This window comes from Solenopsis invicta, chromosome 5 (assembly GCF_016802725.1).
Source record: "Solenopsis invicta isolate M01_SB chromosome 5, UNIL_Sinv_3.0, whole genome shotgun sequence".
Lineage (NCBI taxonomy): Eukaryota > Metazoa > Arthropoda > Insecta > Hymenoptera > Formicidae > Solenopsis > Solenopsis invicta.
The window spans coordinates 17304376-17331984 of NC_052668.1; the positions used below are offsets into that span (position 1 = coordinate 17304376).

General features: G+C 32.9%; 4 protein-coding genes across 7 annotated transcripts in view; 2 read left to right on the forward strand and 2 right to left on the reverse strand.

The window, feature by feature from the left end:
- Positions 1-143: 143 nt before the first annotated feature.
- LOC105205794 (calcium-binding mitochondrial carrier protein SCaMC-2) lies at positions 144-15725 on the reverse strand. Of its 3 annotated transcripts, XM_011175304.3 has the most exons (9): positions 15318-15725; positions 13021-13147; positions 12707-12794; positions 12286-12397; positions 4644-4802; positions 4051-4311; positions 3369-3536; positions 2925-3179; positions 144-2691 (listed from the first exon to the last, which is right to left on the reverse strand). In XM_011175304.3, the coding sequence occupies exons 1-9, from the start codon at positions 15546-15548 to the stop codon at positions 2617-2619; spliced, it is 1476 nt and encodes a 491-aa protein (XP_011173606.1). In that variant the 5' UTR covers positions 15549-15725; the 3' UTR covers positions 144-2616. The 3 variants fall into 3 exon arrangements, with proteins under 3 accessions (XP_011173606.1, XP_011173609.1, XP_011173608.1); XM_011175307.3 differs by lacking the exon at positions 13021-13147 and having other exon boundaries at positions 15318-15503; XM_011175306.3 differs by lacking the exons at positions 12286-12397; positions 12707-12794; positions 13021-13147; positions 15318-15725 and adding an exon at positions 8963-10837.
- Positions 15726-16923: 1198 nt separating this feature from the next.
- On the forward strand, positions 16924-23565 carry LOC105205793 (ubiquitin-conjugating enzyme E2-17 kDa). 2 transcript variants are annotated; one of them, XM_011175302.3, is made up of 4 exons: positions 16924-17760; positions 19014-19094; positions 20097-20301; positions 22791-23565. In XM_011175302.3, exons 1-4 carry the CDS (start codon positions 17717-17719, stop codon positions 22944-22946), a joined length of 486 nt encoding a protein of 161 aa, XP_011173604.1. In that variant the 5' UTR covers positions 16924-17716; the 3' UTR covers positions 22947-23565. The 2 variants fall into 2 exon arrangements, with proteins under 2 accessions (XP_011173604.1, XP_011173605.1); XM_011175303.3 differs by lacking the exon at positions 22791-23565 and adding an exon at positions 21973-22640 and having other exon boundaries at positions 16932-17760.
- A 241-nt stretch (positions 23566-23806) lies between these two features.
- LOC105205792 (inhibitor of growth protein 1) lies at positions 23807-26531 on the reverse strand. Its single transcript, XM_011175301.3, has 3 exons — positions 26245-26531; positions 25082-25285; positions 23807-25007 (listed from the first exon to the last, which is right to left on the reverse strand). The coding sequence occupies exons 1-3, from the start codon at positions 26378-26380 to the stop codon at positions 24430-24432; spliced, it is 918 nt and encodes a 305-aa protein (XP_011173603.1). The 5' UTR covers positions 26381-26531; the 3' UTR covers positions 23807-24429.
- A 279-nt stretch (positions 26532-26810) lies between these two features.
- The window catches only part of LOC105205791 (microtubule-associated protein Jupiter), a 71558-nt gene continuing 70759 nt past the window's right edge, over positions 26811-27609 (forward strand). Inside the window, exon 1 of the mRNA XM_039449381.1 lies at positions 26811-26993. Within this exon, the coding sequence (XP_039305315.1) occupies positions 26938-26993 (56 nt within the window). The 5' untranslated portion in view covers positions 26811-26937. The remainder of the gene's footprint in view (positions 26994-27609) is intronic.

Here is a 27609-nt window from a genome sequence, read left to right on the forward strand (position 1 = left end):
AAGATGAATAATAAATCAAAGATCGTTTATGTACACGTTGTTCTTTATTGTTTTGATATATTCAGTTCTAGAACCTCTCGTTTTATTGCAAATTTTTGTTGTTCAAATAACCGATATACTTAATATAATAATTTCATGATAAATAATAACAGTAACTATTTTATTCACTAATTCTTTTTTCAAGATATTCGGTATAATAAAAACGTGCAAAAGTGTGTACCTATACTGTATTAATTTGCACAATCAATAATAAATAGCAAATAACATGTACACTATGTATGTGTATATATATATATATATATATATATATATATATACATATATGTGTAATGTCACATATGTACACACATAAATTATCATTTACATTTTTGCTATAAAAAAAAATATCAATCACGTCCGATCCAATAACTCATTCACGATAAATATTTCACTAATCTTCTAAAATAAAATTATTGTGTAAAAATCATCGTCACCGAAGATTTAGAAGTTGACGTGTAGAAATTTTAATTTGAAAGAAGATTCTATAACCGCAATGTAATGTATTATATTTTTATTAGTTCTTTTTTGGGGGTTTTCTATTTGAATTTTGATCAAATTAAAACATTTAAATAAAATTAAGTATTTCTTGTCCAGAGTTTATCGTTATCGTGTTGTCCTTGAAGGCAATTGGTGTATTTATCGTGTACGAGTCACCGTTATTCCCCAAATATTCGGTGATAAACAACATGTTTGTCTAACTGTACATGTTTATAATACATGTAAATACATAATATACATAGTTTGTAAGTTCATAAAACTTATCTAGGGGAATGAATCGTAGTAACCGGAATATATAATAGTAAATCGCAACGGCCGGTGAAATTGAGTGTATATACGAAGTACTAACAAGATTGAAATGAAAACCGAGCGCCGCATGATTCACAACAATATAGCGATTATTACCGCCGAATTATGTGAGAATCTTGATCCAGTGAGTCATTATTTGTTTTCTTTTTAACTCTTAATAAAAGTCTAAGAAATAATATAAATTTATAACATATACTGAAATATATTTTTTTATATATAGGAGAAAAATAAATATTGAAAAGAAATTTAAAACTAACTAATAGTTCTGATCAAGAATTTCATGAATGCATGTATTATACATCCACGCACATGTTAAAAATTCTTTTTCAGTTATTTTAAGCTTTAATATTTATTTTTCTATTTATAAAAAAATATATATAATTGAATTTAATAAAAAGAACAAAAAAAGAATAAAAATATAGAATTAATTTTCCTGTGTATATATCTGTACAAATATATCTCAATAGAATATCTTGTAGAACATTTTAAAAAATATGAAAAATAAAATTTTAATTGTGTTTTGAGCTTAAAAAAATGTTATACTTTATATAAAAAAGATATTGTTAAAAAAATTATATAAATATAAGATTTTGTTTTATTCATTACAAGAAATTTATGTTTCTATTCTAATTAAAAAATATGAAATGACATCTTTAAAACCTGAGGATCAAGTAAAAAAAAATGTTATTTTGTAACAAAATTACACATTAAAAATGGTTTATTTCATACAAAATGCTTAGTATTTCAATGGAATCAAATTACTTTACATAATTTTGTGGAGCAATAATCTTATAATTTACAAAGTATGGTGTTGATAAATCATGCGGAAAAGTTTACAGTCATATACATATCACAGTGTCAATGTATAATTCGATCCTCCATTCTTCTAATTAAAACGGAATCCCTTAGGTCGACATTAAATCACGTTTACATATTATACAAAACGTATTTCTGCTGGCACTCAAGTCAAAAACTGATCTCACAATCTTTTATTTCTGAAATAATCTTATAGGACATAGAAACTTAAAATATTTTTATTTAATTAATGAATAGTCACATAAATATTATGTGATTACTATTTTTATACTGTTAAGCTATAATAATAAAAAATTAAAACTTTTATGGAAATGAAATAAATTAATTGAGTAAATAATAATTATAATACTAATTTATATAATATGCAAATTCTTGATTGAATGTTGATGATGACTTAAACGTTTCCGCCGATAAAATACGTTTTTATACTAAATAATCGAGAACTGGCCTTTCCTCCTTTGATCGCTGTCCACTCAAAACTTGCTCGTAATTTGTTTACAAAAAGACTACACGTAATACTTTTCTTACACGCAAGACATTCTTTGTACTGTATTTACTTGCTGAAATAAAGCATCATTGCGTCATAATAATAACAATCTATACAACAGCAATTGCTAGACAATCAATTATATTTTGATTCGCATTATTTTTATCTAATTTATTAATATTAAAATATTAAAAATATATTAAAATCTTAATAAATTATTTGAAAAACTGCGAGATATAATGCTCGATTAATCGAAGAAATTTCTTATGTTAGCGATAACAATAAATAAACACCGCCATTTTCTTTCTTTTTTTTTTTTGAGGAAAGACGAACGAACGAATGCGTCTTATCGCCAAATAATCATTCGCCATGTCGATTATTTATAACGAGTGAAGAGAGAAGGATAGAGAGAGAGGAGAGAGAGAATAAGTTAATTGAATTAATCAGTCACCTAGCATGCATGTTCATCACGTCATGTTGACACCCAACGCTTGTCGGAAATGCTCATATACTACGTAGCTAATAGATACAGCGGGTGCAACCTGTGAAAGAAATATATTTTTACATTTAGTAATAATCGAGCTTATAGGAATTCACAAATATTAAATTCTTCAATTTATGACAATTATTATATTTAAGTAAAAAACAAAATTAACATTAGCGAAGTTATAATATTTATATAAAGCTTCACAATAAATCAAGTACATTTCTACAAATTCAATTAGAAAAATCCTATAAAAGTTCTTCAAAAATCAATATAATTTATTATCGATACCTTGAGAAAATTAGGCGTGAGACCGCGGTACAAACCGCGTATTCCCTCGCGGTTGAGGATGTCCTTGAAGACGCCAATCATAGTGTTAGGCGAACGATCGGGTGCAATCTCGGCTTGTAGTCGCGTCCGCACTAACGCTAGCGGATACGAGCATACTTGACCGGCCGTACTCGACGCGGTGCCACACAGCAATAGAATCCAAAATGCCGGCTGTTCCTTCTTGTCGTGTGTACGTAAGTAAGTGTTCTTCAGCGTCTGCAAACATATGCTCCTTTCAAATGATCATATCGAAATCATCGATAAAATTTAAAAATTTTATCTCGACATTACTCAAATTACAACAATGAATTGCATAAATTTAAATATTGTGAAATTAAATTTATGTTCTTGTAATAGTTATAAAATGAAGAAAATAATGCAAAACTTTTTTCAGTAAAAACTTACTTCGTAGACGGCTAAATCGATGCCAGCGTAGGGAAGTATTCCTATCAGATTAGGTACATAGCCTCTGTAGAAGGATTTCAAACCGCCTTGTCTGTATATTTTTTTAGCTGCGTCCACCATACCGTTAAATTCGCCGGTTTTTCGTAATGCGAGTCTTGTTTTCAGCACCTACAAAATTATTACATATGTTTACTTATATTTTTGTATTCTATTTCTCTTCAAATAATTTCTTATTATATGTATATAAGGTGTTTCAGAACTTCTAGGATAAATTTTAGAGGATAATCTTAACAAAAATCAACAAACAATTTTTATTAAGAAACTTGAGTTTCTTTCGACGCATTTTTAAGCAGTTACGTCTGACAATAACAGTTCGCGTCTTTTTTGTTTTTGCTCTTTTCATTTCAGGATGTTGTGAACCTCACGTGATTTTGGCTTTTATCCATGTGTTTTGCGAAAGATTAAAAATAAGTCGAAGGACAAGTTTCTTAACAAAAGTAGACTTTTCTTGAAATCTATTCTCTAAAATGTTTGTAAATTCAATCTTCAATAATTCCTGTGTGTGTATTATCAATGCTAAAACAAGAACCGTGTTGTACAAAAAATTTATACGTCTCATGTGTCTAACATCATAAATGTTCAATGTAAAAAAGCATAAATCACAAGATAAGTAGAAACATACCTCGAGAGGATAAATAGCCGACTGACTGATACCACCGGCCATGGAGCCGGCGCAAAATCGCTGGTAGAGTTCAAGCTCGCGCGCTTCGTCGTCCGCTTTGATCGCCCGCTTCACTTGCTCGTACGCCATAAACTTGAGCGCGGTTTCCGGGCCAATCTTGAGCACGTTAATGCCATTGCCGCGCCATAGGCTGCTAATGCCACCCTCGCGCAACATGTACCTGAAGCAACTCATGATATTGCAGTGTCGTGTGCCGTGGACCTGCAAGGATGATCGGACGATTCTCTCGTCGTATTAAAGCAAACTAGACAAATTTATTCGCTCGCTTAACGCGTTATCATAAATGAATCGTTTCGTACGTACAATGCATAACAAATTATGAATCTTGATATTTTATTAATCTATATACATAGATTACATAATAAAAAATATACATATGTAACTTGTCTCTAATAATTTTTGAAATATATATATTACATTATATTTTTATAAATTGTACATGACCATAAAAATGTACATTAGTAAGTGTAAGAGTAATAGATTCAAAGATTTATCAATCAAGTAAATAAAAAGAGAATCATGCAAATGCTTACTTGTAGATAGACTTTGATACGGTCTAGGGGTGCGGTACAGGTACGTGATACCGCACCTGCTATTCCGCCAGATACTAAATGTCGCCACCACATTCCCGACACCATCTCACCCTTCGTGAACTCTTCGGGGACACCGATGTCCTCCCCGATATCCATATACTGTAAATAAAAAAAAAAGTCGCCCATCATTATTGAACGCACAATTATCAAACTATTGATTAAATTAAAATTGAATAAAATCATTTAGTACAGGTATCAGATTAGTAAATAAATTTTTTTTTTTTAAACAGGCACTGATAAATATAGTTACAAAAGTACTCGAATTTTCACTGCTTCGTTTTATTTCAAGTAGCTTCCGATAAGCTCAAGTAATACGCATATTATCACAGCTACGTCGTATCACTTATGTATGTGCCATTTACACACTTAACATATTCGCGTAAATGTATTATTTGAACAAGTCTTTCCATTTTGTGGAAAAAAATAATTCTACGTAAATTTATAGATTTGTACCAAGTTACTAGATCATACATTAATAAAATATTAATAAAGAATAATTAATGTAAATCCAACAATTTTTTTAAGATTTTTGATCCATTATCTTGAGAATATAAAATTTTTTGTAAATTGTGACCTCATTCGAAATCAGTGAACCCAAAAACTCCCGGATATCAAGTTTTAATATATTGATAGTATATACTCTCTAAATTTTTTAGAGTGGAATTTCATCTAAAAGAGTGGAATTCCACTCTAAAAGTGTGAAAATCCTGCCACTTTTTATCAAGACTGGCAGGATTTTCACACTTTTAGAGCGGGATTCCACTCCAAAGATTTTAGAGAGTATTTTACACAAAATCAAAATATAGCTTTGAGCCGCTATATTAAGTCAATCATTGTGAATTTTGAAATTGTAATTTCAGATTTGGATTCAGTGATTCAAAATCCTACTGGAGTACAAGAGTTGCAAAAAAATAAGAATAAAAGAAATAATTTTTAATTTTTGAATGTTTTGACACATATGTTGCACCGTATTTCAAAGAGTTAATCTAATTTCTCTGATAACATTTACGGTAATTATTTAAGAGTACGTAGTTATTAATGAATTTATTAGTAAATGTACCTTTATCTGTTTTTATCCTTTGTCTTTCTTTTTGTGGGAATTGACAGAATTTATATTTTTACAAACATTTTTGTTTATCTTTTTTTCGAACCAGCAATTATGTTTGCATTCTGATATTCATTGCCAGCGCTGAAAATCTATAGTGCACGTAACATACGCTGTATATTGTCAACGTACGTTATACATGGCTTTAGCAAAAAAAAAAGCAACTTTGCAACTGTTGTAAGAGCCTTTAATATGATTGATTTATACATTCAAATCGGACAGGAACTAAGAGCAAAAATCAATTATATTAAAAATTCATACAAAGCTGCTTTTTCTGTTAAACACGAGCCATTTATCTGACAGTGAATATCGAAACGTAGCCTTTACCTGACCTTTAATGCAAATATCGATCGACTAGTTGATAAGATTATTTGTCGACTATCTTCTTGAATTCGTCACGCCATGTATGTGGATCACTTGAATCGCTTATCGATCGCGGATATTGTATGTTATGTTTCACCAAAGGTAAACGGATCCATATACAATGACGCTATTGTGTTACAAATATTCTGTTACAAAACTAAAGCGTGTTGTAATACAAAGGACGGTAATTTAAACTAATGAATCGGCGTTTATAAAAAGAACCTTTAATTATCTGTGAGATATGCTTTCATAAAACTTCCTATCTTATTCATCATGTGAGTAACTTCATATTTATTATTCATCATATATAATATATAGTTTTAATGCATTATTTAACTCTATTTATACAGCAATAAAAATTATTTTTATGAAAATTTTAATAATACTGTCTGAATATTTTATAATCAAAGTTATTTGCTAAAAGAGTATATTATTGTGTAATAAATATATAAGTTTTTTTCTTTCTCATCACATAAATATCTGCAAAAATAAAAATCGAGATTGCTATAGCATCCACAGAGCGAGTACTTTTGAACTTCACATCATATAAACGTTATGTCACATTTATTTTCGAAAATAAAACTTGAATTCTACCAATCTAACTTGACCAAATTTTTTATTTAATCGTTTATACATTAATGCTTGTCTTTATCTATATAGATCTTAATCTCATTCTTTACTTATCTCATTTTGTTCGATTATCTTTTCTAGTTCTACGCATTAGAAAAAGCGTGAGTTCGAAATCGAGATAAAAGTTAATCTATATCGATAAAAATGGATATAATACAATTTTTTAACAAAAGTAGTCATCTGTTATTTCTTAATTCATTCAAAGACAGAGGAGATAAAGCGTATTTAATACGCCATTGTTACAAGTCATCGTTATATGGAACTCGAGATATGAAGTTAAACTTAATCTATTAGATTGAAAGTTTATTTGTTTGTTTGGTCTACCTCCTTTAGCTAATCTTGTAGTCATAACCTGTGACGTAATGATTTTGCGAAATGACGATCAAACTTGCTGTTCGTGCGACGATGGGACATTACTGCGACATTGCAAACTCGGTTGCAATAATACGTGATATCGTAAACAAGGTAGAATATTTCAAGCAAAATGACTCGCGCGAATCGTCGAACGATAAGATCGACCGCGAACTAAAAAAGGTTTACTCAGCATCCTCTTATTGTTAGAATCCGACTGGGCGACGAGCCAGGCAGTCTGCAGGTAATTCCTAAGCCTGCTCCTTCTGAAGCCACAGTTTCCGTACTCAAAATAAAACAGATATATCGGAAGCAAAAAGATACATGAAACATCCCACACGGAGCGGCGCACTTTGAACCCTTTGATTAATTTAGAGTCGTATTCTATTTTGGTGCATAGAGAGAATTTTCTCTTAAAATTTATGATAATCATGAAAAATAACATAGAATTGGAAGCATTTTACTATATATAATATATAATTTTAATAAAATTTCACTAAGTTTTCATTAAATTTTACTGTAATTTTAGTAAAATTTTAATTTTAATGAAATTTCACTAAAATTATAATAAAAGTAAAAGTAAAATTTCATTAAATAAGAAATAAAATTCTGCAAAATTCTTGTTGCCGCACGACTGCCTTGCAAGTTCTAGGAAAAAATTCTTTCTGTGCACCAAACTGTAGAGTCTTTATTACCGTTATCACATTACTACGATAACAACAGCGACTAAAAGTTGGCTGGAGAATAAATTGCATCGCTATCTGATATCTAATTGAGTAGTAATAATTGATAACAAATGCATCAGACAGGTCACATGCAACTGCACATATATATGTATCTAACGAGTTTTCAAGTTTGATATTATCATGCACATATATGTTTTAATGTGTGTGCATGTGTATGTACGAAAAGAATATACAATTAAAACTAATATAATCTATTTAATAATTATAGTTATAGATTTCAAAAACTGTATTCTTGTTTATATATAATCTTCTTTAAAAAATTTGATAATCTTGAATTTTAGTTTGAGTGTGTGTACATTATTATTAACATTGAAGTAAAAAATACATATATTTTTATTTTAATATTGTAATAATGATCTAATTTTTAATATATAATATTGAAATTGGATGATTATAATATTAAAATTAAAAGTATACATATTTTTTACTTTAATATTCATAATAATCATCTAAAACTCACAATATAATTGTTTTGATAATGTTACATAATTCTAATTTTTGAAGATATTTGTTATTCCATACTTTTTCCTCTCAACATATAAAAACAATTGCTAAATAACGAGAATATATTTTTCTTGATGAAACTATACAAAATTCTTTATGTCAGCAAGTTGTATCCGTTTAACGCTGTATACTTAATTAATCTCATTCCAATGGCTGTATTCAGTAGAAAAAACAGTTTCGCAACTGTTATAAAATTCTTTAATATTATTAGTATTCAGATCTTCGACAGAAAGGAAAAAACCAGTCATATTAAGGAATCTTGCAACAGTTGCAAGGTTGCTCTTTTGCTAAACGCAACCAACATTAATTAACATATCGAAAGTAGAGGCATCGTCAAAACAAGAATTTCCTTTTTTCTGTATGCATGTGTGAGAGCGTAAAAGATGAATTCTCGAGATTCACATTCCAGAATCACTTTCGCTCTCTAAGCGCCGACCTTGTGCCGCGCACCTGACACTTTCTTTTGCCTTTCGAAGCGGAATGCCTCGGTAAAAGCCCAGGCGGGCACTCGATTGGCTATCGACGATTGGCAATCGTCCCTGCCAACACGTTCTACTTACTCGTTGCAAGAGCTCATGGTAGCGCTGTAGAAATTCCTCGCGCACTTGACACGCGGACAGAGTACCGCCATCGGGCTGGAGAAGTCTCGGCTTCTTCAGGGCGTACATGCTGCGGTCAATCAGCTGTAATCGCGGATCATGTGGTCGCGCACACGCTCGCCGCATGAAGTCGGCCACCACTGCTCGTCGCTCTCTTCGCTACGAAGTTGATCGCGTGTTCTCCTGTATCTTCCTTATCTTTTTTTTTTCTAACTCGTTTGAGACGCTTCTCTTCCCTCCAATTCGTTTTGTACTTCTCCTCTCTTCCCTTTCTATTCACTTCTAACGATTTCCACTTGTCTTCCTCTTTTTTCTTCCAAACTTTTCTACCTTTACACTTGAAAAGGATCTTTCTAGAAGGGAAATCTGCTTTACTTCATTACATTATTCGGTTGTATCTTCTATTATGCGATTCAGCTTCTTTCGGATCACTCAAATTCCTCTCTTCATTTATCGCAATTGAGTTATATGTCCGCTGATATATTATATGAGTCACGTGGTTGATAAAAATTACACTTCCTCCATGAGGTCCGATCGCGCTTGCACACTCGTGCCCCTCACTCGTGTCACGCCACGAAATCCTGCACTTTCGCGACTTTCGAACTTTCTATCCAGCGAGATATACTCGTGCCGATCGGGGTTGCGCAAATTCTTGCGAGAATTCCCCTCCTCGTTCTCCGCCTCGTTATCTTTAGATCCGGCTGGGTCCGGCGACTTACGGGAATCGTCCGGAGTGATGTGGCAATCCAAAAATCGCCGGCAACTGACCGAGTGACTAAAATGATCGCCGATGGACGATCCAGGGGGGAGAGACGAGAACGCTGACGCACGTGGCTGGAGAGAAACGTGCACTCCGCTCGCAGGTAAGACCTGTCTTCCGACCGATCTCGAACGGCGAGAGGAGAGAGAAGGGGAACGAGCCGCGAACCAACGATTCGGCCGCTCGGAGTCCGTTAGCGAGACTGACGAGACGAGGCAAGCACGAGGAAAATCCCTGAGACACGGAGATACCGCTCTCCCTCCTCTTCTTCATGATGGGGTACGCCTCCGTCTGCTAGACTGCCCGCACCCTTCTCTCCCTCTCGTCATCGGTCATTCCATCGACGTCAGAGACACACGCGTCATCGAGGCAAATACCCGCGCGATGACGATCAAAGTCGGCGGCCGTTGCGTGTGCCCAGTGCAAAGTTTACTCAAGCGCAAGTCGACGGTAGGACAAACTTATTAAGTTCAATCGCACTATCTGCACTTTGATTTTTTCAGTAGAATACTAATGATCCGGTCGTCTCCACTTTAATATAACATACTAATTCTACAGTTGCTATACACATCGATTGAGTTCGTCTGTTACATAACATATAATTGTGTTATACTTATTAATATTTGCTATTAACCTTTCACAAGGAACGTGGGTGAAAGAGAAAAGTTCAGTCACGTGGGGTTCATGAGAGCCTGAAATAAAAACCTTCCAGATTTAGTAAAGTGCAATGTTATTTTTTTTCTTTTAATATTCACAGGGACACAGCGCTGGCGCTGCATTTTTTGAAAAGATTTTACGCTTTTAAGTACATCTTGAGTCTAAAAAACCCCACGTAACTTGCCAAAGATTAATAATTAATATTATTTTGTTCTAAGCGTAAGTCGACCGTAAGACAAACTTATTAATAATTAATTAACTTATTTCAATTCCTACACTTTGATTTTTCGTAGACTTATAACTAATTTTATGGTTGCTCTTAAAGATGTGCGCATCAGGGTTTCTTGAAACGCCGAATCGAATCAAAAATTTTATCCGAAACTAATCAAGTGGAATTAAATCGAATCAAATCGTTGATTACTTTGAATTAACGATATTATTATTATTATTATTATTATTACGTTGAATATTAATATATACATAATTACGAAAGATTTTTATGTTGTAAGAAAAATAATATTAATTATATGATGTAAAATTATTTTAAATATGATTTTATAAAATTGTCAATATATGTAATTCGTATTCAAATTTCTTCGATTCAAAATGTATGATTAGTTTAAATTCGAATTATAGAGAGCTTGATCCTAAGCTAATTCGGTTCAATTCATATTTGAATAATTCGCACATCCCTAGTTGCTATATACATTGAGATTAAGATTGTATTGCTTCCATTACATAACATTATATAATAATGATTACATGCTGTCACATCCTGTTGTTGCTTAATAATTAATATTATTCAATTTCACTTCTTTTCTGTTATTCTATTATTATTCTACAATTATTTTTAATATTATGTACTATACGCTTTTACAATGTTTTTTAATGTTATATCACTGATTTTTATTATTATCATTACTAAACTATTCAATATGTTACTCAGTATTAAAATTATTAACTATTAGTATTAAAAACTATTAATAATTAGATCGGTAAATTATGAAATTTATAAAATATTTATATATGCAAATAATAATTTATACATATATAACCTTCGTATGTATATACGATGTGTGTGTTCGTGTGTGTTGTGTGTGTATTATATATACATACATATTACATGTATGATATATATGATATTATATAAATTTTTAATTCATATGCGTATGCGTGTTTATCTGTAAATTAATATGTAATACATATAAATTTCTAAACTTAGATCTATAAAAAGTACGAAAATAAAACATAGGTACATAAAAATATCTTTGCAGTTGAGAACCACTGGCATAGCGTAAGAAACACTTGATGAAACCTTGCATGTAATTTCGTCAGATAAACTTACTGAAAATTTGACTTTCATAATATGACCGAATTTTTATCAGGATACTTCTCAAAGCATCAACGTCTATCAAAATTGAAAATCTCGTATATATAACATATACAAGATGTTCATTAATGGTTGTACCCACTTTTTACCATAGGAGCATGATTTACCGTCGGATATGTATTTCTAACATATTATTATATTAGAAATAACAAATACGTGCTCCTATAGTAAAACATGGGGACAACCATTAATAAACACCCTGTATGTATACATAGCATAAAATGAGACAAAATAAATGTGACTTACATACCCTTTTATATAAATATATAGCATATATTAGCTAATTATTACAAAAATATTATAAAAATATTATAGTTCAGATTCATACTCGTATATTACTCAAATATTTAAATAATGTAATAGGTAATATAGGTGACACACAAAACACTCGAATAATACATGCACCTTAATATATTACTAACTCTAATGTTATATACTCTTTTTTAGTATAAAAATTAAACTGTATAAAATACTCACCGTGGTATGATGCCAATACTCGATAATATCGAGCAAGGTACTACTTGGCGCATAGAGGAGAAAGTCCCGCCATTCGTTGAAACTAACATTGAGACTTCCATCTTGGTCCATGCTATGCAAACAATTAGTTTATTTTATAATACATATAATTAGAGTATGATAATATTAAAATTATCTCCTAATATCAGCGTTTAAACACACACAAGCATGCATTAATACGCATATAACAAATTCGAAAATATTATTTGATAAAAATTTTTAACATTTATTGAATGTTTCACAATCATTTTGTAATAAGTAATGTAGTTTTCTTAACAATTTTCATTACAACTTATTTAACTATGCTTTATCAACGCATATTACAATAAATTTTAAATAACTCGATGAAAAAAATTGTTAATTTGTTACAATAGAATTTTACCGTTGTAATAGTTTTGTTGCTTCCTCTTGCGCAATTTCTACTCCCAGCTCCTTAAAAGCCCTTATCAATTCTTCTAAATCTATCTTGCCTGTAAATAATTACATAAAAATAAAAAAAAATGGTAAAAAAATAATATAAAAAATATTTAGTTTCTCATAAACGTTTTGATATATTATATAAATAAATATTAAATAAAATTAAACTTTAAAAAAGTGTCTTACATTATAATTTTAAATTCAGAGAAGTTTTTGAATTTTAAATTCGTAATTTTTTGCAGAATTAATTAGCATAATTCATACTAAATGTATGCTTACCATCTTTATTCTTATCAAGATGGGAGAACTGCAATCGCAAATTTTTCTCATGTTCGCGAACATAATGTATAAATTCGGCCAAGCTGATATCGCCACTTTTAGTACGATCTGATCTGGCCAGAAATTTCTATAAAATTGAAAATTATTTTAGAAATACGTACAATCATCTGTTTTAATTTAACATAGAAAATATAATTGATAGAAAAAAAATTGTATATTACAGATATCCCAAAGAACATTATAACATTTTGAAGTCATTTAAAAGATGTCTTAAAATTTATTCAGTTATGTTAATATTTATAGGCAAAAAATGCATACATTATGCAATTTTTAAAAGTTTAAGAAATACATTTATGATATGAAACGCTTGTATAAATATTTGTCTACATCTATTCTTAAGTACTATATTTATACAGCAAAAATTTTCAGAGGAATATTGCAGAAATTCAACTAAAAAATAAAACACTTCTTATGCGAAATTTCTGCAACATTTTTGAAGCAGTTATGGAATAGCAAAATGTCTGTGACTTGAAATCTTATAGAAAAATTGCTGAAAGATTAGAGAACAAATCTGCAACCTTTCTAAAATTTACTGATTCAAAAAGTTCCTAAAATAAAATATTTTTAAATATTGTTGATTATGTGTAATGTCCTGAATGTAATAAATTTAAATATTATTTCTGAAATATGCATAACAAAAAAATGAATCAGATATATAAGATGATATTTTGTGTAACATTTTTGTACTTACATCTTACAAAAAGTGAAAATTTGAAGAACTTGAATGTTATCCATATTTCATTAACATGCATCAACTTTTCTTTAAAAAAAACTCAAAATAATCTTTTCTAAATCAAAAAAGAAGCTTAAATTTAAAGCATTATAGCAAATGGTATTTGCTGTTTTATTACACGATCTAATCTATTGCTTTGATTATTGTCGTCACATAGTGCAATTATGAAAAACATTGTGTCGCAATTGTATCAATCAGTTGCTCTGGTATTATTAACCTTGTATCTTGTAGAACACAAATAAGTCACAACATTAAAATGACATAGATATTTAACATTTATATGTATTATAGTTGTAATTATAAAATGAATCGTAATTGATTGAAAAGTAATTTTTAATATTTGGAAATTAATTTCATGTTATGAGTTCTTGTTTTATTTGGGTATGTTTCCAAATTTACTGCATGTAATATACTCAGTTTAGAAATGTTTCTGTTGCATTTTACATTTGACATTTTGCAGAATTCTTTCAGAATTGTTGCACATGAAATTTGAAATTTGATATCTCTCAGAAAACTTTACAACAATCAAAATTGGTGCTGTATGAGATATTAATAAAAATTGTACGAATTTTTAGAATTTCAAGTTAAAAATTTTCAACATAAAAATATTGAAAAAATCGATTAAAAAAACAGAAAACAAAATAAGCAAAAAGTGCATCACTTAAAAATTCAATAAATTTTCCAACAATTCAAAAAATTAATTTCGAATTGCAAAAATTTCGAAAATCGACAATTAAAGAACGTAATTGATAAGGAGGTAGCAAATTCCAAGAAACGCGGTTTCAAGAATTTTATAAATTCTAAATCGGGATTTTAAATGACAAGTTAAAAATTTAAAAAATTAAAAAAAAAATACAATCGGATTTAGGCACGGGTCCCTAACCCAAAAATGTTTAATCCGAATGACAATGTTACTGTACGCAAATATCTGTAGACTTTACATCTACTCGTTTCAACTGCACCTTGTGCACTTTGTCAGCAATGCATTCATTCTTTCAATTTCTCGTATCTTTTTTACACCTCTTCATAAATGCAAGAAAACACTAACTAGAGATCTATTTTTTATTTGGTTTTTTTTTATCAGTCTTTTTGAAAAAATTCCATTTTCTCTTCAATACTAATCTTTTCTCAGTAATCCAATAAGCTCAAGTTTATGCGTCTTTTTATGCGTCAGTCTTGTTCTTCTTTTGACACATATGCTTATTCCATTCTATGTGCAAAAGACAGAATTAGCCAAAGATTCTGATCTTCATCTTCACAACAATCAACCGAAACGATACTAATTTCGATAAAACAAAAAAAAGCCAATACGTTTAAAAGAAGCACAGTAAGACATGTGATACATTTCGAGTATCTCGTCAAGCGTAGAATGTATAATAGTACAGCTGGGGGTGCTAAGGGTAGATGTGACAGCACCATTAAAAGGAATTTTCATCTTCCAAAATCTCGCTTGCGCAATACTGTGCATGAATAGAATCGGCGAGTATGTAGGTAGAATAAATACCTGAGCGTACTGAGCGTATTGAGTATGTACGCCGACGTCGCGCAGCGCCTGCGACAGATCGTGCACGTCGATGCGACCGTTGCCATCGAGGTCGAGGCGCTGGAAGACCTGCTCCAGCCTCTCCTCGGCCTGGGCCGGCAGCTCGTGCAAGTAATGCGCCGGCGGTGGCTTGACGACCGCGCGCGCCGCCGGCGACGCGCTTATACGCGCACCGCCGCCGTTTCCCGGCATATGTACGTCGCGACGTTCCACTACGCTACGCGACACGAAAGCCAGATAAGACGGGACACCGTCGTCGCGGTGGCGGAGCGAAGCGAAGCCGTGCCGCGGTAAACCGTCTATATATGTGTACGCTCACGTACACACCACGTATACATATCTCCGAGCACACCGCGACAACCGCGACGCACGCATCTCCGCACTGCTGCTGGAGAGGGCTGGAGGGTGCGTGCGCGCGCGCGCGCCCGCGCACACGCGGCAAAATTGTCCTCTCCAACTAGAGTTCCTGTACGAAGAGTTAGGGACGATTTACAATGCGCCGCGAATACTCGTCGCTCGTTATGGCTTCCGCACAGAAGACGCAGACGATGATTAGCCAACCGCGTTAACGCTTTGCTGTATGTAGAAGCCATCAAGCGATTGCGATAGCCAATCAGAAACGTCAATAGTATTTTGGAGTTAGATAACAATTTTTGATTGGTTGCTCAAATCTGCCATTTGTAACAATCAAACAACCACGAATATAACAATTAAATATAATATTTATTAAAAAATAACAACGTAACAGTGCTGTACCTATATGCGTATTTAAATTAATGTCAATAAATTATTTAAGGTGTAGTCCATAAGTCTATTTGTCTTGCTTGCACTTTTGCAGTAATATCTTTGTTGTCTTTCTCTCTTTCTCCTACGCTCAAATATATATTTATATCTCGTTTGAAATGCAAAAGTTTTTAGGAATTTCAAGCAACATAAACAAACCTATTATTGAAATAAAAATCGATTATAAATACCGGTCATAGTATAGATTGAACCAATGAGAATATTATATAAATCAATATGGCGACTTTATGCTGGATGATTATTGGTCCAACGATCTTATGTTAAGCCTTAAGTTTGTCGCGTCGCATGCTCCAATATATTCCAACGTGCTCCAATACATTTGTCGCAAATGCATTGAAGCACGTTAAAATATGCGACGCGAACAAACCTCTAGTGTCCACGATGTTAGAAATCGGACAGAGAGAAAATTGACCAATCGCATTAATCGATTGACTGAATTGTTTAAATACGATTGGTAAATTTTCTCTTTATCCGAGATCTCGGATTTCTCGAGACTGATCTCTAATGTCATGGACAAAAGGCTTTATAATTATGCTCTGTTATGTATTTCATGTAAAATAGGCTTTACCAGGTTTTTGTGTGACTTTAAAAAAAGTTACATGATCAATACCATAGGTAGATACATTTTGGTAAATGTTCACGGACAGACATATCTCCTTGAAAGCTGGAGTCAATTGAACCTCGTTCCTTCCTCTCTAACGAGTATCTATTATTTCCGGAAAAACAGGAGACCGATTGGCTGCGACGTCGCTCGTGATGCTTCGGTGACGTCATTTCGTATACGGTTCGAGATAGCTCGATGAGCTCGATTCGCATCCCCACTGTATTGTCCGCTGTCCAACTCAGTCCAGCTGACGGGTGATCATCGTCCTCGTCCTCGTCTCCGTCGTCGTCGTCATCGTCGCCGTCATTGTTGCACTCGGTGGAGTGGGATTAAATATTCGTGTATATCCCCGTAACGGTATCGCGTGAAAAGTGGGCGGCCTTCACGGGCGCGACATAACAAAAGGCAAAGGACGAGACAAACAACGGCCTCTCGCTCGCTCGCTCGCTCGCCTGCTTGCTTGCTCCTTCTCGCTCTCGTTCCCTCTCCCTCTACTCCGATCTTCGCTGCCTCCCTTCCTCTCGCTTTAGCGTACGCTCATTCTCGCTCGCTCGCAAACGTCGCGAACGTCGCAAATCCGGGGTCTCGTAAGAAATAACCCTCGTTTCGTTCGCGCGCGTGAGAGGAAGAGAGAGTACAGTGTGCGCACTACATAAATCGGGTACGCGTACAGACGCGCGTGTGGGTGCCGTGATTTCCCCTTATCAGACTCTCGTCGCGCGGACAGACAACGCGCGCAAGGTGCGGAAGAGGAAGGAGATCGTCGTCGTCGTCGCCGCTGCTGCCGTCATCGTCGTCTCCGCCATCGTCGTCGTCATCATCGCCGTTGTCGTCGATTGCACACACGCGTATATATACGCGTCTACACCTATCGTGGAGAAAGAGAGAGTGAGAAAGAGCGCGATCAGCCATCGTCGTTCGCGGAAGTACACGGGGAGTCCATTCGTGAGGGATGTCCACCCCCGCGAGGAGGAGACTGATGAGAGACTTCAAGAGGTACTTGGCATACGACGGCATTAACGTTTATTCGTTCATCCGTTTGTCCGTCCGTTCGATCGCGTTCACGACGCCATTGTAAGCGCCAGCGGCTCCTGGTGCGCTCCCGATCTCGCGACTCGACTCAATCTCGGAGCGGAGTCAAGGATCTCGCAACTTCGGTCGGCGAATGTCAGCCGTGTTTATTATTAGAGATGCGTCCCCTGTGAAATGTTCCCTCTCGCCTTCGCCCGCTGCCGATTCGCTCCCCCATTCACCTCCCCACCATCCCCCTTTTCTGGCCATTAAAACAAACCGTTCCTCATCCTGTCGATGGTCCCACGCGCTTCGCCGCGGACTCCGATACATTCGGTCAGATTCTAGAACACTCCAGACGAATCTTCGCGATGATGTCATTTGAGTCATGATTCGTATTGAATTAATACCGTACGCGTGATTCGACGATTTTGTTCTGCAATTTTTTTTTTTTTTTTTTTTTTAATAAAGCTACTGTAATTATAACATTTATATACAATTTTTTTTAAATAAACCATAAAAACTTGTTTTTTGGAAATGTCAAAGTGCATGTAAGAGTTTTTATACTTGTAAGAGAAATGACAATTCAGAAATGTGATCCAACATGTGTAGAAGAGGTACTGAAAAACAATAGGCCTGTTCTTTTTATCTGAACTGATTATACTAATTCACAGTTTATCTTTTTATCTTTATGTTAGAAGAAAAAAGATAAATTCTGAATTAGTGCAGTCAGTTTAGCTAAAAAGAACAGATTTGACGAGTGTACAAAGTATTGAATAACACTCGCTTATTTTTCTATATAATTAGAAGAAGCATTTTTTGGATCATAAAAAATAGTTCTATATAACATAATTTCAATGAATTCTAATAAATGTATTAGAAATAATTACTTTTATTTTTTTTAATTTGCTTTACACACGATTAGTTTTCTGATAGTTAATGACACTATATTTATGGACAATGTATTAGCAAGTATCTATATAAAGATAATAATTTTAACACAATTAAATAATGGAGAGGAGAGCAAAGGAATAGTTGTAGCAGAATCTTAATGATATTTCTTATATAATTTTATATGCATTTTCTAATTCTTCAAACTGCACACTATTATTTTTGATCACAGTTTCTATTCTATAGAAATAATAATATCACTATGTTGAATTAATTTAAAATTATTTTTAATATTTTTTTTATATGCTGTTTTGCAAGACAAGGTTCTAAAAGTTGTTTTTCCAAAGATTACAGGAAGATCCTCCAACTGGAGTGTCAGGTGCTCCGACAGACAATAATATTATGATATGGAATGCAGTTATATTTGGGTAAGAGATAGTATGATTTTTATTATGTTTGCTCTTTGATAATACTCTTGTCTCAAAGAAATGTTATTCTCAGTTAGAAAAATTATATATTTGCCCACGCGTCTAATTCTTCATTAACCTTTTGAGTTCCAAGTAGGATGAGTGGAGTTCTCTTCACAAATAAAAATACCAGAATTATAGAAATATTATAGAACTAATTATAGAAAAATAAAAGTAAAACGGCATAAGTCGGGCGTGATAATTAATATGTACGGAAGTAACTCAATAACAATCACATTTCAAATTATTTAATGAACGTTTTGACTCAAAATATGATTGTTACTAATTGTAAGCTACTTCTGTGCATCAATTCTTGACTGATACACACCGTTTTATTTTTATTTTTTTGTTAATTTCGCGAGTTTTTTAAATATATTATAATAATTTTTTCATTATTAAAATAAATTCTTAATGAATATGTATGTTCTTATATATGAATACACGAAAACGTATTATTATTTATCTTAAATATGTTTTCTTCTAATCTTAAAATTTAAGTGTAATTAGATTGTTTTATATCGCGAATTTTTACAAAAATTCCATTTTGGCTCTGCATGGTCACATCTAATTACTAGGACATTTATTTTATAATTATAATTTTAAAGATTTATATTGATTATTATATTTTTAAAACTTATATCGATATAAATAAAAATAAATGATATTGTATTTATGCACTAATATGTTTATTTGCCTTATTTTAATTTAATTTTTGACGTTATAAACATGCTATTGTATGGAAAGTTTTTTGAGGTCAACCATTCACCCTATTTGGAAAGCCATGTCTGGAAAATTAGCATTAGAATCGCAAGGTTAAATCTTAATACTAACAAAGCTCTGAATGCATTCTATAAAATATGTCCATGAAATGACTGAAGAATACGTTTCGAGTTGATAAGATAAGATTAAAATATTTTAAATGTACAAAAGTTCTTCACAGAAGGATGTTTACGTATGTTTCAGACCACACGATACTCCATTTGAAGACGGCACATTTAAACTTACAATAGAATTTACAGAAGAATATCCAAACAAACCACCTACAGTGAGATTCGTTAGTAAAATGTTTCACCCGAACGTATACGCGGACGGTGGAATATGTTTGGACATACTTCAAAATCGTTGGAGCCCTACTTATGACGTCTCAGCCATCCTAACATCTATACAGGTATTATCCTTTTTTCCCTTTTTTTGCTCCCTTTTTTGTTTGCACATGTGTTTTGACGTTTCTGTTTTTGTCTGGCATTTCAAGTATAGCCGAGAATTAAACTTTACAAATTATAGAATTTAATGAATATAATATTTTGTCAGTACATGATATGTATGCGGGATTAGGAAAGTTAATTTGTAGAAGTAATTAGTTACAGTTATAGTTCTTTTTCTATTAAAAAGGAACCAGTTACCGATTCTGAAAAGTAACATGTTATAATTATAGTCAGTTAAAAAATAATGTGTTGTTACTTATCAGTTATTTTTCTGTTAATTTCTTGTAAAGTTTGTGCATTATTATTTTAAATACAAGAATCTTATATCTGTAATATTTAATTAAATTAATTGTTTTAATTAAACATTCGATTATATGTTACTTTATTTTACATATGATGAATTACAGTTATTTTAAAAACTCAAAAACCAAAACATATTTAGTATATTTATTCAATTAATTATTTATAATAAATTCATATATACATTTGAAATAAAAAAAATGTGAAAATTAATATTTTTTAAAAAGTTTGTCAAATTTTAATAAGATTATTGTAAATCTTGTACTTGTTTTAAAAAGTAAAAAGGTCAACTTTATGTGATGTTCTAGAAGATAATTCATCATTTGTTCTGCTAAACTGCAGCCCACATATTGATGAATTAATTTGAAATACATAATATAAAGTAACTTCAAAAATATTTATTAAAATTAGTTAATAATTATCACACATAAAAAAATGTAACTTAAAAATAAGTTAAATTGATAAAGTTATAAATTGAAAGAAAAAAAGTAACAATGATTGGAAAAAGGTAACTCTAACTGTAACTTTATTACAATCCTGTATATATGCACAACAAATAAATAATAATTTTGATGTTTTTTTATTGAGATTATGAAGAGATTTTTTTTCTCTTTTTATAGCTTAATGCATATTTCTTATTACGAAAATTATATATTGTAATATATTAAAATTGTAGACTATTTCATTCAAGTGTCATGAGACACAATTAAAGTTACAGCTTAGAATCATATATTTTTTTTACAAATTTATATTTACATTTAAATATATAAAATTTTATTTGCAAGTTTTGTGGAAGTCAAAAATAGTTTGCATGGCAATTAATAAATGTAATATAGCAAAATACGAAGATTTTAAAGATCACGAAGATCTTTTCTGAATCTCCCGTCAAATATTTATTTTCTTTTTGCTTTTATGTTTTAAAATCTCTGTGTCGTTCATTGTCTTTTTTTATTTTTTTTAAAAGTATCGCTCGCATTTACCTCATTGAAACATCCCTTCAAGAGGTTTGTTGCGATATAAATGTTTGAAGGGATCATTCGTTTTGTCTTAACAGCGGTTGCAATTCAGCAAAGTCTAATCACATGACGATTCTGATTTAAAATTATTTGTACGTAACACTTGCATACATCTACTTGTTCCGTAACTACTTTCGATTACCCGTTGATATGCATCTTTGATTTTTCCCATTGATTAAAAAACGAGAAAAAGGGAAAGCAAATTGTAATTTTCCCTGGACGTTTTTTCACGATTGCGGCCATGCACTTTGTCAAAAAGACTAACGGAAAAATATTATCTTCCGAAGTGTAATAAAGTAACGACTTATGTGATTGCAGTCGCTGTTAAGTGACCCGAACCCGAATTCACCTGCCAACTCAATGGCAGCGCAACTGTACAAAGAGAATCGACGCGAGTACGAGAAACGAGTGAAGGCTTGCGTGGAGCAGAGTTTTGTGGATTAGTCGCGGGCGTTAATGCGGTGCTGCTATTGCGGCATCAGTCAGCCACCAACAGCCATCAGATACAGGGGAGAACAACGTGCAGCCTTACCAAGGAGCTAACGTTTAAAAGAAAAACGAAAGAAAAAAGGAAAAACAAACCTAGCATGTTTCTTCCTGAAAGCTCTATCGAACTACCACGACAATGTGCAACGTTAGATCGAATTTTTATGATGTTGAATAATAAATTATTATAAAATTGCGTATTTATTTATTTCGAATATCTGATGATACACGAAATTAGTTATATTAAATGTTAGAGTATAAAAAAATACTTGGCTTGTGTCTTTTTTGTTTATTTCATTTCCTTTGATCTTTTCTGTGCGAAAGGGGCGTCCTATCTTTTCGGCGGCGCAGAATTGTACTTTGATTGAATTCTAGTACTTCAGTACCACACACACAAATTCACTTATATATATATTAAATTATATATATACATATATATAAGTATATACATAATAATGAGAGATAATGATATTAATAATAATAATAAATACATAATTTCACTTTATAGTCTAATAATTATAACCCGATAATCGTTTTCCACAACCTGGAGACCTTTTAGTCCTGTTTATGTACATATTCAATTTTTTTGACGAAATATTAAAAGTATACTATAACATGCTGAGGGAATCTGTCGATTATTTGTGTTACAGTCGCTTTTGGATGAACCGAATCCCAATTCGCCAGCCAACTCTTTAGCGGCGCAATTATATCAGGAAAACAAGCGGGAATACGAGAAGCGAGTGGCCACTGTGGTTGAACAGTCTTGGCTGAATTTCCAAGAGAGTCATACGGAGGATCCTCGCTGACATTAAGTATGCCGCATTTCACGATCCACGTAAGAGATCTCCGTCGCAGCTTCTCTGTCCAATATAAAAGTTGTCCCCGTATTATATATACGTAATGGTAAATTCGGATGACACGATCCGTCGGAGCTGTACATGTAATTTCCTTTGTTATTTCATTGCGAACATTCCGTGTGTTGATTCACAATCTGTAGAACACGATGAGAGGAATTCGCACAGCTCTCAACATTCTGTTGTAAAAAAAAAAAAAATTAAAAATAAAAAGTAGAAAATCGGAAACGACGTGAAGTTGCACTATAAACTTATGTGATCTTTTACTTATAAGTACAGTATGTATTGTCTTGCTCTTATAACTAGCCGTTAGGTATCCCTCGCGCAAGAGATAAAAAATAATAATGTCCGTACAATGTTTTATCATATGTTAATCTCGCAGGCAAATCGACTTACCATTTTACAAGTGTAGACGAGCTTAAGGAAAATTATGCTAAAGGATATGAAAGTTTGTAAGTTGCTTCTGGAAAGTCTACTTTCACCGTATAACGGCGCAAATATAAGAAAATAGTGTGATTATTTCTCGTTTTCGACTTGGTATTTACCATTAGAAAGTCACGCTTGTATTAGATTGTAAATGAATGTCATATTGAATAGTATCGAATTAATAAATTTTGCAAGAAAATACGTGTTCATGAATTCTTTACTGATTAAACTTTTTTTGCAATGTGAGTTGATGTAAATACTTCTGTTTAATAAGACATGCTATATACTCGAGCCAATTTTTACATAACAAGTAGATTTGGCAAAAATCGAGATAAAATTATTACGTAACTATAATGTACCCTATATATTTTGTTGACGGTCCAATATATTTTTATGAAATATGAAATGTTTTATTTTAATTGTCCAGTTATTTTATAGTTATTTACACATTGTTATTTTTCATTACATTTACATTAGTTAATGTTGTATACATGAGTCGTGTATTTTTTTGGACTATTGCTTTTGCAAAGATATAGTATTTTATCATACACTCTGATCTAATAAATGAGTATATTAAGTCAATATCGTGAATTGATACCAACGAAGGAAATGCATTTGAACATAAATCTATGACTCATTTAATATTGGTCTCATTATATATACAATCGTTAATAGCACACATACAAACGCACACATGTACATATATATATATACACACATGTATACATTCATATATACATATATATACATACGTACACACATACATACACACACACACACATACATATTAATTTTTTACAATTTAAGCACAAAGAGACATATTGCATCCTGATTATAATTTTACAATTAGAATTATAAATTAACGAGGAAGAAATATAACTCAAAATTTAATTGTATCAAATTTTGTTTACAATCAAAAAATCTTAATTCTTGCGATCTCTCTGAAAATCTCGAATTAAGTCCAATTAGGTTTGGCGAAATTTTTAAGTTTTTCACCGCTGTGCTCTTGCTATGATTTCTCTTCTTTTTCTTTGTTGTATCTTTCTAGTTCTTTAAGGAATTGCGCCTTGGGCTTCATGACGTTAGGACGATCACCTCGACATTTGGGACAGAACCATTTACCCTTTGGTTTTGTCGTTAAAGAGACACAAGAAAAATGGAACCATTCTATGGGACAAAGGTCGTTGTCACAAAGAATCATCTCGCCGTATGATATCTGATCGCATAGACAGTATGTCGGCTCGTCAGGATCTATAGCGAGATCGTCTTCTGGTGGCGGCGGCGTATCTTCACGATGCTGGTTCTGTTGATTTCCTTGCCGAGATTTCCGCTTTTTCTTTTTACCAGTTGCCGCCGCCGCTGTTTTCTTCTGATTTCCATTACTTGTATTGGATAATGCCGAAGATCTTGTTTCTGTCATTCCAACCATCATGTCCATGGAACTTGATTCTATCAAGGTTTCAGTCCTCGTTCTTCTGGCACGTTTTGGCTGACGTTCCGAGTTGTTTGCATGGCTCGCGTTATTCGAATTACTGTTCATATTTGATTCACGAACTGATTCCGAATTTTCTTGCTCTTTTCCAAAGTCTACAAGATGATGAAAAGTTAAACAATGGTACATTCTTACATTAATTTTATTTGAGAAAAGTGCAAAATATTACCTAAATTTCGATAATCCACATCCAACTGTCTTGATTTATTCTCAATAAGATCTTGTACTTGTTGAACAATTTGTAATTTCTCATCTCCTATCTCCTGCGCCGCTATTAAGGCTTGCTGTACTCTCATCAATGCTCTTCTTTTGACAGTGGGATCCGTGTCATTTCGTAGCACCTCCTGTTGCTGATCCATCTCATGTAGATATGCTGCAAAAAAAGCATCAAAACACATTACCATCAACTAAGATATAGATTTATAATAATTGTTCTTACAAAAGTTACCAAATTTGCAAATAAAATGCAACTTTTCATTGCAAATTTGAACCTAACAAGAATCTGGCAATCATTGATTTCAGTCAAATTTTATGAGTATATATTTTTTACTCATGCTATGATAAAACTGTAGGATATTGAGAACAAACTGTTATCAATAAATAAAATTATTAAAAGTTACTGTAAAGAAAAATGGATTAATTGATTTTTATGGGAAAAAATTAGTAAAGAAACTCAAGTAACTTTTTCTGAAATTATGTTTTGTTTGTGCAAAAAAACTGATGAGTTAATATTGCCAGAAAAACTTGTTATTTTTTTAGAATGTTTGAATATTGTGTCTTACAATTTTACCATAATATAAATATAACTGAATACCACATATTCATAAAACTTCTGAGCGATAGACTACCAAGTTTACCTTATAAGTAAAAGTAGCTGTAAACTTAAACCAAAGTATATAATATTACATATTATAAACTTGATATTGTAAATCATTAGGTTTTCTTAGTACTTTTATTTCTCACAACCAAAGGTTTTGTTCACATATTTCTGAATATTATCGCCTTATTACTTTATTAAATTTGAATAACATAAAGTTTAAGAGAAGGTCCAAAGAAGCGTCCAAACAAATCGGAACGAGATTACTTTCGTTATGTTGGAGAAGTGTCGTTTTACTTGTAAACTATTTAATTTCAAACAAAATTATAAAAAAAAAAATTCCTTGTTTATTATTTATTTATAAATGACCTAGCATATGAAATATGTTTACTGATAAAGGCTATAAGAAATAATCTATCAGAGAATGGCTAGAAAGCAACGAGTGGTATTAAACAGCGTATTCAGAAAATAGAAGACCCAGAGCCATCGGTGATCAAGAATTCGACCGAACTTACTTTGACAAGTGGCATCCAGCTCGCGGAGTCGGGAGACGTGTCGTTGCAAGTCATTTGGCAGATTTTCCACGCAGTCCAGATAGTTCTCGATGTACGTCGCCGAGTAAAGCGCCTCGACCACCGCCTGGTTTAGCATCGCCACGTCGTTCCTCCGTTCGCCTCTTGTTTTCGAATCTTCTCAGTGCAACGATGATACACGACAAGACCGTCAAGAATTGGCAGCCACTGTTGTGATCCTTCTACACGGACCATCTATACGGCGTATGCGGGTATGCGGTATGCGGGAGCGTGCGTAATTAATTGATCATTGGTAATTTGTGCGGGATAGATGGGCGCGACCAGCGTGGCACCACTGAGTTGCGTTCAGAAATATCGGAGTTGTGGAGGTCGCAACTGTAAGAAATTGACCAATCACAGGCCGCGATCCACTCGACGTTCTAAATGCTGCGAACCGTTTGATTTAACCAATCGGAACAATCGTGCGATAAGCTTCAGCCATTGGTCTGACGTCACTGGAAGTCGCGGCACGGACAGCCAATCACGCGTCGCGACTGTATTTGATTTCCGAGCGACTGGGGGGAGAGTCCTGGCTCTCCGGCAGCGTACTGCAGCAAAACTCTGTGAATCTCCGTTGTCTGTCCCCATCTGTCCCGTGTGGTCCCGTGCACAGCAGCCCGATCTCCAGCCGCCGAGATGACATCGACCAACACGTACCAGGGCCTCGCCAATAGCTGCCGTAAATCCAGCAAGTGAGTGCCCGCCATTACTCACGTTTTACTTGCGCTGCATCTTTGCCGGCGAATCCGAGGATCACCCCTTTCTACACCACCCGTCACCGGTTGACGTTCGCGAGGCGACGATAGAAAATTGGCGCTCGTCTGGCGCGAGACGAGTGACAATTCCGATGGCTTTTATTAGCAATCCGTGCTAATTGCTTTATTTAAATGACACTGCACAGACGGAGACATCAACAAGTATTCTCCTATTTATATTTGTCCTACTTGTTTTTTTGTTTTAATTAGATTTGAGCGCCGCTTGGCGCCAGAATCACGCAGATATGCACGCAAAATGTTTCGCATTGTTGATTCCAATTCCAAGACTATCATCGAAGTTTTCATAATTTTATTTTATTTTATTTTATTTTATTTTGAATTCCTTAAGTCGAGTTTTCCGAAATGGAATTCAGAGTCTTAACCGAAATCTTCGAATAGGCCACACATTTAGATAATGTCGATCCTTTTTTATCATGTGTACCGTCATCGGTAAAGTATTTTTGTATATATACTATTCCGAGTTCGACTCTTGCTCGTAGGTTAATGACTTTTTTTTTATACACGCGCGGGTCGATTCTTTGTTCAGAAAATG